At 42.6% G+C, this 11,500-nt stretch overlaps 1 protein-coding gene across 1 annotated transcript in view; it reads right to left on the bottom strand.

Annotated features, from left to right (window-relative positions):
- Positions 1–217: 217 nt before the first annotated feature.
- The window catches only part of PWP2 (PWP2 small subunit processome component), a 30,951-nt gene continuing 19,668 nt past the window's right edge, over positions 218–11,500 (bottom strand). The window contains exons 15-21 of the mRNA XM_045002618.1: positions 10,180–10,327; positions 9,004–9,112; positions 8,106–8,171; positions 7,309–7,527; positions 3,645–3,795; positions 1,793–1,867; positions 218–1,631 (exon numbers count right to left, since the gene is read on the bottom strand). Of these exons, the coding sequence (XP_044858553.1) occupies positions 1,481–1,631; positions 1,793–1,867; positions 3,645–3,795; positions 7,309–7,527; positions 8,106–8,171; positions 9,004–9,112; positions 10,180–10,327 (919 nt within the window). The 3' untranslated portion in view covers positions 218–1,480. The remainder of the gene's footprint in view (positions 1,632–1,792; positions 1,868–3,644; positions 3,796–7,308; positions 7,528–8,105; positions 8,172–9,003; positions 9,113–10,179; positions 10,328–11,500) is intronic.

Here is an 11,500-nt window from a genome sequence, read left to right as displayed (position 1 = left end):
TTTTTGACATCTTGCAACACAGGCAAGACATGAAGACTACAAAAAAAAAACAACAGCTATGGTGAAAAGATTTTTGTTGATGATAAATAATGATAAGCAATCATGTAGGAAGAATGTAAAATACTACCCACCATGGCCAGTGAAGTGAATAGAAATGATTTGTGTCCTGGATAATAGTGGAAGGATGCAGGCATTCGCAAGAATAAGCATGGAAAAACAGTTTTACACTGGTATATTTATTTACTTAGATCACCAGAGTATACAATATTTATTTTATACAGCTGAGTCATACAAACTGATTTTTTCTATATCTAAACAATTTTTATGCACATTTTCTCTGTAACAGTTTTCAGTAACCTTTTTGCCAAGTGTTGAGAGAAAGAGAGAGGAAAGCAAACCCACCAAAACTCAGTTCAATAGAAGATCACTTGTGATTGATCCCCATCCGTAATCTGTGAGATATTCTTCACTAATAGAGATCTATTAATATATTGCATAGGAGATTTGCATGTTTTTTCCATACCCAGAATCTCAAAAAAGTAATTAACTGGTGCTCATGTTGACTTACATTTAAAGCAACCAAGAGACCCAAACCTGCATTGACATCCTAATGAACCCTGGTTGTACTGTTAAAAAAAAATACAACAGCTGTCATGTTAAAACGAAAAAAAGAAAAAGGAAACAAACGTTTTCTGATTACATAGTGGTATAAGTTGCATTCAACAGGCTGGAAATTTCTGGACATAAATCTTTACTGCAATACCCTTGATCATTAACCAATTAAATTTCTTACTGCACAATCTTTGCTCAGATATTTGTTCACACTATGGTATGACATTTATCTCAAATATTTTTCCTTTTTTGGGGTAATATTCAGCTTAAAATTTGGATAATTTTAGAATTTATAAAATTATTATTTTATTAAATGCAACTAAGATAACATTTCAAAATGAGTTGAGGTCAATATGCAACCCTCCAAATATTTAATGAAAAATGACACACATAAATGACTAAAAAAGAGTTTAATCCAGGGGCACAGAAATATTGTGACAGCAAAGACTTCAGAGAGTGACTTGCAATGCCTAAAATGCCTGTATATGTATATACATTTTATCAAAAATAAACGCACCAAACAATTTTACTTGCGCTTTTATCTTTTTTGACAGACGAACACAAGTATCTTCTTGTTTGAGTTCAGATACAAATCTAGCTGATCAGGTTCCTCCTCGCTCCCTCAGTTACGGGAAGAGGGAGGCCATAAGCCATGTTTTAGGGACTGTATGGACTACACTTTAGCTGTCCTAAATCTAACTAGCTTCTGTATCTTTGCAGATTACTCCAAGCCTATATCACAACATATACAAAATAAGCCACTATGAGGGCCACTTAATTTCAGCGAATACCACCGGCGCAAGTGATTGCTTATGTAGGTCCCCAAAAAACAAAAAGAAATAGGAAAATTAAGGGAAAATCAGTTGTCCTATGAATGCGCGCTTGCCTCTTCCATAAGATAATCGCTGTTAGAATCCTCCAACTCCTCTTCACTCACTGATGTTTCTGCAGGACGTTTCATGCCCCGTTGTTGGGAAATGGCCAAAGCATATTTAATATTATAGCGATTCCATTCGCAGCTGTAAAAACAAGTCACCAGAAGAAAAAAACATTAAATGGTAGATTCTGCTTCATCTAAGTACATCACACAAATTTTCCTTCCTAACATTCAATAGCCTTAAGTTTTTGTACAAGACTATGGTTTAAGTTTTAAAAAGATTTGAAGGACAGCAATACGTACAGTTTAGAAACATCTTCAAAGTGACGTTGGATGCTCTTCTGAAGGAACTGAATCATGGGCAGCAGCTTCCCTGACCTATAAAGGAGAAAGCAAGCAATTAATTGTGTAGCCTGTATTTACACATGGATTTCTAGAATCCCTTTTCAACATTATTCTTCAAAAAAAAAAAAGCCTGTTATATATTGTTAGGTCATTTTTACATATCTACATTCTAAATCTAAAATATCACTGAATAAAAGCAAGTGACCGTGTAATTTTGTGCTGTGTCCACCAATAAACCGGTGTACAATTTTAGCTCAGTACAACATGTGTGCAATTTATCACTCATGTTACTTCAGCTAAGCTAGTCAAATGGTTCTCCCTCCCCAACACCAATGTAAAAGTCAGCCCCAGAAACCGTTCCATTTTGAGGTCAAATGGCAACTTTTCCGAGTTGATTCTCTTTGCTATCATGATAATGAAGTTGACTCAAGGTATAAATTCCAGAAAAGCAAGGCAGGAATTTGGACTTTACAAACTATCCACAGCTACTTTGTAGCAAAACAAAAGAAAGAAAGAATCATTGCCATTTTGGATTCATTAAATGATGGCATGATGCGTGAATAACTACTCATTCTTCACCCCACAGCAGCAAGGAAAGGAATACATAATTGTTTCTTCCTCAGGTCTACGGTGACTCCCAAATAGTAGTTGGGAAGAGCTGTCAGATTTTTAATTTGCCCAGTATCCTCATTTCAATTGCCCAAACACTCTAAAAGAAAGTTGGACTGAATGTAACACTCATATCTTGTCTAATTGCCTGAAAGGAACTAGGCAGGAATGCAGAATACAGAAATTATTACACTGCTTTCCAAAAAACTAGGGCTGTCAAGTGATTAAAAAAAAAAAATCCCTATTAAATGCAAGATTAAAAAAAATTAACTCCATTAGTTGCAGTTTTAATTGCACAATTAAACAACAATAGAATACCATTTATTTAAATATTTGTATAGGTTTTCTATATTTTCAAATATAGGCTAGGGCAGGGGTTCTCAAACTGGGGATTGGGACCCCTCAGGGGGTTATGAGGTTATTACATGGGGGGGAGAGGGGGCACAAGCTGTCAGCCTCCATCCCAAACCCCGCTTTGCCTCCAGCATTTCTAATGGTGTTAAATATATTAAAAAGTGTTTTTAATTTATAAGGGGGGGGGTCACACTCAGAGGCTTGCTGTGAAAGGGGTCACCAGTACAAAAGTTTGAGAACCACTGGGCTAGGGGCTCTGGGCTTCAGTCTTCAGCCCCTCTCGGGATGCGGAGTTCCAGTCCAGCTCGAGGATTCAGGCCTTCCCCGCCCCCGATGCCTCCCTCCCCACCCAGAGGTATGCAATTAATGTGTTAATTTTGTTTTCAGTTAATCGCAGACGTTAACTGTGATTAATTGACAGACTACAAAAAACAGAAGCAAAGTCTACAAAGTCAGCATGCTTAGGTATGAAGCACTGCCCAACTGGATGTCAATGGCATCAAATGTAAATAATTGTTTAAGAACAGTGTTCCCACAGGTCTTCTTACAGCTCATTATAGCTTTATGCATTTATTACCTAAAGCTAGAAGTTCAAACAAAGTTCTACCTATAATCTAGGAGACCCTCCTCTGCAACTTTACTGCAGGAATCATGTTATGTCTCCCAAATACTCACATTTCAACCTATATTGGTCAATGGGAAGTCATAATAATCAAGTATTTGGCTGTATGTTTCAATACAGAATCTGAAAGATAGTTGCTGGAAGCCTCTTAACTGTCTCACAAATATTTTAAACTTTAGCTTAAAACGTCCAATAGTCTGTGTTTTGATTTTCAAGTCCACTCACCTTGTTTTTAACTTCTGTCCATGTAGCATCAGTAACTGCTGAGCCCAAGTAAGATAGAATTCCAAGTGATGAGATGTCTCAAAGGCAGAGGCTAGAAATTCTAGCACCTTCTCTACATACAGCTCTGGGAGCGATGAGCAGACAACATCAACTGTTTAAAAAAAAAAACCAAACCCATCAAGCTTTCAACTGGAATAACGGGGTGGGAGGAAAGGGAAGGAAAATTGAGGAGATGCCGTTTCAGAGACTATCCCAGTTCTACTATTCCGCGTCACCTGACAGGAGGTAACCTGCCAGTATTGTGAACATCACTTGCCAGCCCTTCAGAAAGTAAGTTACTCCTCTCTGAATTTTCCAACCTCCACAGCACTTAAAAGCAAGATCTTCCTATCTGTCCCAAAACAGGGTCTGCCATAATGTTTATTTTCTATTAAAACTTCAGCTACCTTCACCTTTTCTCCATCATCCTTCACTCCACTCTTTCCTTCTCTCTGCACATCCAGGCTCTGGCAAAATCGTGCTGCTTCTCACTTTATAGGAACTGCCACAGCAGATCAGACCAGTGCTCCATCTCATTCAGTGTTTCTGTTCCCAACACTGGCCAGTATAGGATGCTTCAGAGGAAGGCATTAAAATAACCTGCCACAAAAGAAGTTTCTTCCTAACCTCTGTTTGTTAGTAGATGACAATGCCCTGAAGCATGAGGATTTACAACTAAGGCTATGTTTCTGTCATCGAGGTCACGGCTTCCATGATTTTAAGAGATGTCAGAGTTCTTTGGCTTCAGCCGTGGGCAGCAAGGTTCGGGCTTTGTTACTGGATTATTGTGTGTCCATTTCTGTGATTCATTGTTTATTTCCAGCATCCTGTCCATGACTTTAATAAAAAGCCCAATGCTAAAATCATAGCCTTATTTATAACCCTTCCAAATAAAGGTCCAATACAATGTAATTCTGAATTTTGTCATCATCCTTGTAAATGGATAATCCCTTTTTTGAATCCCCACTAGCCCTTGAACTCTCTGATACGTCACTGCAACGAGTTCCATGGCTTAAGTATAACAATTCTAAAATCCTCCCATTCCTCTCAGTCCCTATTGCAGGGGTGGCCAACTTGTGGTTCCGGAGCCACATGCAGCTCTTCAGAAGTTAATATGCAGCTCCTTGTATAGGCACCGACTCCGAGGCTGGAGCTACAGGCACCAACTTTCCAATGTGCAGGGGGGTGCTCACTGCTCTACCCCTGGCTCGGCCACAAGCCCTGCCCCCACTCCACCCCTTCCCGCCCCCTCCCCTGAGCCTGCCGTGCCCTCGCTCCTCCCCTCCAGAGCCTCCTGCATGCCACGAAACAGCTGGTCAGGAGGTGCGGGAAGGGAGGTGCAGGTTGGCGGGGCTGCCGGTGGGTGGGAGGCGCTGGGAGCGGGGCGGGGGAGCTGATGGGGAGGCTGTTGACTTTGGCTCTTTGGCAATGTACATTGGTAAATTCTGGCTCCTACTCAGGCTCAGGTTGGCCACCACTGCCCTATTGCCAAAACCCTGGTTCATAGCATGGCTCTCCCCAACCTAGATTGGATTCTCCCCAGCCTTCCTGACTCTCCCCTCAGTCCAACATAAAACAGCTAAAATAGCCTTCCTCTTCTACCACCACCACATTCCTCCCCTACTACACCTCTACCCTGATATAACACGACCCGATAGAATGCGGGTTCGCATACAAGGTGGTAAAGCTCTGACACACTGCTCTGAGCAGCATGTTAACGGTGCCGGGCCAGGCCGGAGCAGAGGGGTTCGGGGGCAGTCAGAGGCTCCCCCGCAAAGGGTCTGAGGGACAGGAGCTGTGGGAGGGCACTTTTGGGGGCCCTGCTGTCCCAGAGTGGCCCGGGGGATTAGCAGGGGGATGGGAGCAGCCCGCTCTGCTTCCCTCGCCCCGGCCCCAGCTGTGTTGCTTGGGGGAGGGGGGTTGGGGTAAGGGATCCCTCCCGCACTCACCAGCAGCAGCAGAAGCGGAGCAGCCTGGCCCCAGCCTGCTCCACTCCGCCAGCTCCCAGCTGCAGCCCTCCGCTTCCTGCCACAGGTGAGAATGGGGGACATCCTTTCCCCAACCTCTCCGCACTCACCTGCAGCGGGAAGCAGAGCAATACGGCCCCAGTCCCCTCCGCTTTCCTTGCCCCAGCCCCAGGGCTGGGGAAAGGTCCAGCACTCACCTGTGGCAGGAAGTAGAGCACCATGGCTGGGAGCTGGCAGAGTCGATCTGGCTGGGGCTGCTCCGCTTCCTGCCGACGGTGAGTGCGGGGAGGTTGGGCAAAGGATGCCCTCCACACTCACCTGCGGTGGGAAGTGGAGCGACGCAGCCCCAGCCAGCTCCACTCCACCAGCTCCCAGCTGTGCCACTTCACTTCCCGCCAGGCAGGTGAGTGCAGGACCTTTCCCCAGCAATACGGCTGGGGCCGCGTTGCTCCGCTTCCCGCCGCTGCTGGTGAGTGCCTGTCAAGGGGTGGTGTGGATAGGGGTCGGAGCCGTCAGGGGGCAGGAGGGTTGGTTAGAAGGTGGGGTCCTGGGTGTGATTAGGGATGGGGGTCTCTGGAGGGGGCGGTCACGGAACAAGGAACCAACAAGGGCCAAAACAAGTTTGATATAATGCGGTCTCACCTATAATGTGGTGAGATTTTTTGTCTCCTGAGGACCGCATTGTATCGGGGTAGAGGTGTACCTGCTTCCTGAATTCCTTTCCTATCCCACGTTTCTTTCTGCCTGAAATTCCAACTCCTCATCCTCAGTTCTAAGGCTGCCTCCCCTCCTGCCTTCATTTCTGATCACTACCCATCCCAACCCCACACCCTGCTCACTCTTGTCGCTTCTTGCCTTTATGCCTTTTTCTATGCTGCTCCCCACACCCAGAACAGCAACCCTTTCCTGGTGTGCCAAGCATCCACTCTCTTACACCAACGCAAAAAACCTGCATCTTCTGACCATTGACTTCTGTACTCTATATTCTTCCCTCCTTCCTTCCTTGCCACATAAAAATATCAGCGCATAAGATTTATTTACTTCATGACATTTTTATTTGAACACGTTCAGTCTCCTGTTCCTATGTTTGTGAAGTTACATTTTAAGCTCTTTGGTTCAGGAAAATTATGTCCCCAAATAAGTGATTAATTAGCAGCATATATGCACTGTAATGTGTAATAGTAAAATATGCCTTTTTTATTATATACAATAAGAACAATGACTTCTATAGCCATTTCTATTCAAACATCTGAAAGTACTCTGTGATTCAGGAATTAAGCCACACATGAGCCCTGTGAAGTGAACATTATCCCCATTTTACAGATATAAACCTGAGGAACAGAGAGGAGGTTAAGTGACTTGTGCAAGGTCAAAAAGGAGAGTGGCAGAGAGGAAATAGAAATTAGATTTCTTGACTTTCAGCTGCAAGACTCTCTCCCCCTTCCTCTTTAGACATATCAGTACTGAGGTAGAAAGGACTAGTGTCCTGAATTAATACAACATTCCATAAACATGCAGTAGGTTTGCTGTAATATAAAATGTTTGGTAATAAAGGGAAGTTTAAGGGCTACACTCTGCCCTCAGACTTGAGCTCAAAGGGGGGTTACACATCTGGATCTCAAATTAGCTTAATTAAACTTTAGGGGAGCCCTGCTTACCTTCATTACATGGTACAGTCTCTATAACCTCTTGAATTAATTTCTTTTCATTCAGTCGGAAGGCCATGACGATGGCCATGGTGTACTCCTTCTGACTCAGCACTTTGCGCACACTGCTAGGTGTGATGTCAATGTCCAACTCAAATGGATCAAAGATTAGTCCAGAGTCTAGTGAGTAGATGAGAAGGCCTTCTGTGGTGGTCGCTGCCCAGCTTCGTCCTAAAAGAGAAGTGGCAGTTGATATTTAAACACAACATACTTGTTTTTTTCTGGGGAGCAGTGATGAACAATGAAGACTGTTTCCCATGCTTGTTTACAGTGATTTGGGAAGAGGTGGTCTCTCAATACTATAGATGGTTTTATTGATCAAACACTGTGTGAAAGGTGCCACCTTGACAGCACTATGAACTTAAATCTTCTGGTTATCCAGAACATAGGAACAACGCAGGCAACAATATGCCCAATACACAACACTGTAACATGTTCTGGAGGGATCACCACTACGGACAGAGAATGCCAATAAGGGGGGCAATAAGCGACAATATTAGCAACAGTGGTTTCTGCAAGGTGTTTTCTGTGACTGGACTGAGGCACCAGCTCATTTCACATAGCCTCTGGGGAGCCACCAGAGACATGACAATGTCTTTATATCACCCTAAGCCTGGGGTGAATTTGAACTAATGACTAAGAAATTAGAGGCTCACATCTATCAGTTCTCATCCACTGCTCAGTCCTTCTGCAGGGGTGGGGGGGAGACTCAACGTGACTGATAAACTACATTTACTGTTAACACTCACCAGTAGGAGAGAAACGGAGGCATGTCACTCTTATCTCTGGTTTAAAGTGCCGAGAGCTCATGTCACCTGAAACAAGAAATGAGAAGCAAGTCTTCAACACATCCAACTAAATATTCACACTGTGGATATGAACTCTTACCCTGGAGTTACTGTCGCCGAATCAGCAGAAACATGTCTGACAAAGGAATGCTGAACCATTATGTTACAGGTTCAGAACTGCTGGTATGGCAAGCATGATAGATATTGGTAAGGTAACAGATACCAACAGATCACTTAAAAAAATCCTGAGGGATCATATTTCCTTTCGGCTCATAGGTTACTTTGCTATTTTCCTTATCATCCTGTTATTCTGATCTCAAACATGAGCAATACCAATGTGCCATGTATTACTTTGGACACGGTGTTCATCACACACTCAAATGTAATCAGTCGTCTTCTATTACAATAGCCTCCAGAGGCCTCAGCTGAGAACGGGGCCCCATTGTGCTAGGCGCTTCACACACGGAGACAGTCTCTGCCTCGAAGAGCTTCCAGTCACAAGACAGAAAGTGTAGGAGAAACAGAGGGAAGAAAATGACTTGCCCCAAGTCATAAAGCAGGTCACTGGCAGAGCCAGGCACTGAACTCCAGTCTGAGTGCCAGCCTTATGCTCTACTCATTAAGCCACAGTGCATCTGTTTCCTATTACCTCTGTGAGAAAGTATTCAACAACAGGTCACTGATTATTACATCTGCACAATATTTTCAAACTAGCTTTAACAATTTTGGTGGGGTGGTGGACATGTCTAATAGCATCCCTGGTCCATCCCACACTGACCCGAGTTGAAGGTTTTTTTATCCCACGGAGCCAAGGGCAAAAAGCAGTGTTACTAACAGTGGGATTAAGAACTGAACTTACCTCTCTTTACACCTGGAAGAGCAATGGCAACACCATCCTCATCCCCAGCCCCATCATCAATCAGCGCCATGCTGCCAAATTCAGTCATTTTCCTACGATCCAAGTATTCCTGAAAAATATTCATATTCCATTTGCTACAATACTTCTCCTCTCCAACATAACACGTTTCCCTGTATCTCAAGAATACATGTATAGCAGAGGTCCCCAAACTGTGGGGCGTTCACCCCTAGGGAGGGCGCAGAGGAATGTTTGGGGGGCATGGGTAGGCCCTGGCTCGGGGGGGGAGGAGGAACATGGGTAAGGAGGGGGAGCGCGATGTAAAAAGTTTGGGGACCTCTGATATATAGAGAGACTTCTGAACAGGATTGACTGAGCAATTCACAAACATTTAATGATCTAGCCCAGTCACCTAATGGTTATTGCTTTGTACTTTCATCCAAGAGCCTTCTCCAACTCCTAGAAGAAACTGAAGCTTGCAGTACTGTGGAGTCAATGCTCAGCCATTGGTGAGGGAGGGAGTGCCCCTCAGTTTACCTTACAACAACCTCTGCTTGATTTAGGAGTGTTCATTAATGAGTTTCAAAGAAAGCCCAGGTCAGCCCTCCTCAGAGAGTGGCCATGACAATTCAAGGTAAGGAGAATGACAAGACGAGATCTAAGAGCTCCTAGCAAGAAGGGAAGAGTGATGGAAGATATTGCAATACTGTAGTTACTTTTAAATTAACTGAACACGTTTGCATTTGACAATACTGTCAGATTACGTTCATAATCCTAACTTTTGTGCCCCCTCCCCCCCACTGCATCCATTCTTTGGCACAAATATGTTGTTCACAAAGAAAATTATTCAGTACAAGATTGTCATTAATTTTAAAATCTCACACTCTTGAAATGCAATGTAATTGCAAATTGACTTTACTGTCATTCATTTTCAAGAAAACTGCACTTTCAAGACCAAGCACTTTGGCTGCTTTTGGGTTTCTTCTAGTCCAGTAGTTATGCAATTTTATGCTCTTTTGGTGTTTTCACCTGTGACTGTCTCCTACCCAGTACCAACAAAAAGAACTCCCACTTAAGTAATGAAATATTCCTAATGCAAACCTCATTTATCAGACACTATACCAAAAACAAACACAGTCTTAAAAAAAATAAACAAAACAAACTGAGATAGTCACTTACCTCCATGGCATCTAAAGAAAGATTACATGAGATTTCAAATTTCTTCATAAGAATCTGTTCCTTCACATGATAAATACAGACGAACTTTGATAATCCTCCTGCCAGAATAGACTGGCCATCAGCTGAATAACAAAGAGTAGTGAAAGATCTGAAAAAATATACAACGCATAATTTCACCCCTACTTCTGAGCTTTGAGCAAACATCCAACATCAATACAATGGAAAGACAACAAACCAAAATTGCTATTGAATAAAAGAAAACCTTTCCTAGTTTAATCTTCCACAGTCATTAATTTAATATGTTTAATGTACAGAATTGTTTTGCCATGACTGAATACTTCTCTAATTCTTTATTGTGAATTCTCACAACGCAGATTTCAACAGATTTGTTGGTGTACTTCCCTACCTCACAGTGTTGTGAGGATTATTTAATGTTTGTACTACTCTACTTGTAATACAGCCATGTCACATCGACAGCAAAACAATTCTCCCGGGCTTTTCCATCAAGCACACTTTTCTTTCCTCTCAGTCATGCAATTTTGCAATCCCTCTGGGCTTGAACGTCTCTTAGAGGGAAGACAAACCAGCCTCTGCTTAACACCCCATCAGTACCATACACTCCTGCAATTAAGCTTACGGGATGGATGTGCATCAACATAAGTGAGCAGTAAGCCATGTATGAGACAAATATCCACTACAAAAGATTTACTTTTTTCCTCAAGGTCTTCATACCTGTCTTATCTGCCATTAAAATGATTCACAAGAGCCAGAAAAAAAATTACTATTAAATGATGAGCTCTATTTTAAAGACAGCAGCTGATTGGTGTTCACAACTGAAAGTTATATATTTTTCAAAGAGTTATTGCCTCATTTTTTGGGGGTGAGGGGATGAGAGGAAAGAGTTCTTATCAAAGGCATTCAAATACCAGGCGTGCTCATTGTTTGTGAGATTTTGTTTTAAAGTTGATTGTTATTAATGCATTTAAAAAAATGTACACTGCCCGAATAATAAACCAGCAGGATATCTCAGATTACATCTTCTGAAATGAATCACCTACATACCAGCTAGTCACAAAACTATAACTGTGTATGCCTTTTACTGTCACTTCTAAATGATGCACAGCATGACATGAAAGATTTAATATGATATAAATGAATCAAGTTTAGGAGAAAGAACAGATGCTCAGGATTTGATGTATGAGTGACTCTGACCTATGATGAAGGTACCAGGGAAAAAAAAAAGGTCTAGAATGAATGGACAGCACACTGAGTCAGGAGATATTCAAGTTATTAAAACTGAATCGCAGAATCAAGATATTCA

This window comes from Mauremys mutica, chromosome 1 (assembly GCF_020497125.1).
Source record: "Mauremys mutica isolate MM-2020 ecotype Southern chromosome 1, ASM2049712v1, whole genome shotgun sequence".
In the NCBI taxonomy this organism is placed as follows: domain Eukaryota; kingdom Metazoa; phylum Chordata; order Testudines; family Geoemydidae; genus Mauremys; species Mauremys mutica.
This window is presented reverse-complemented; position numbering and strand designations above follow the sequence as displayed.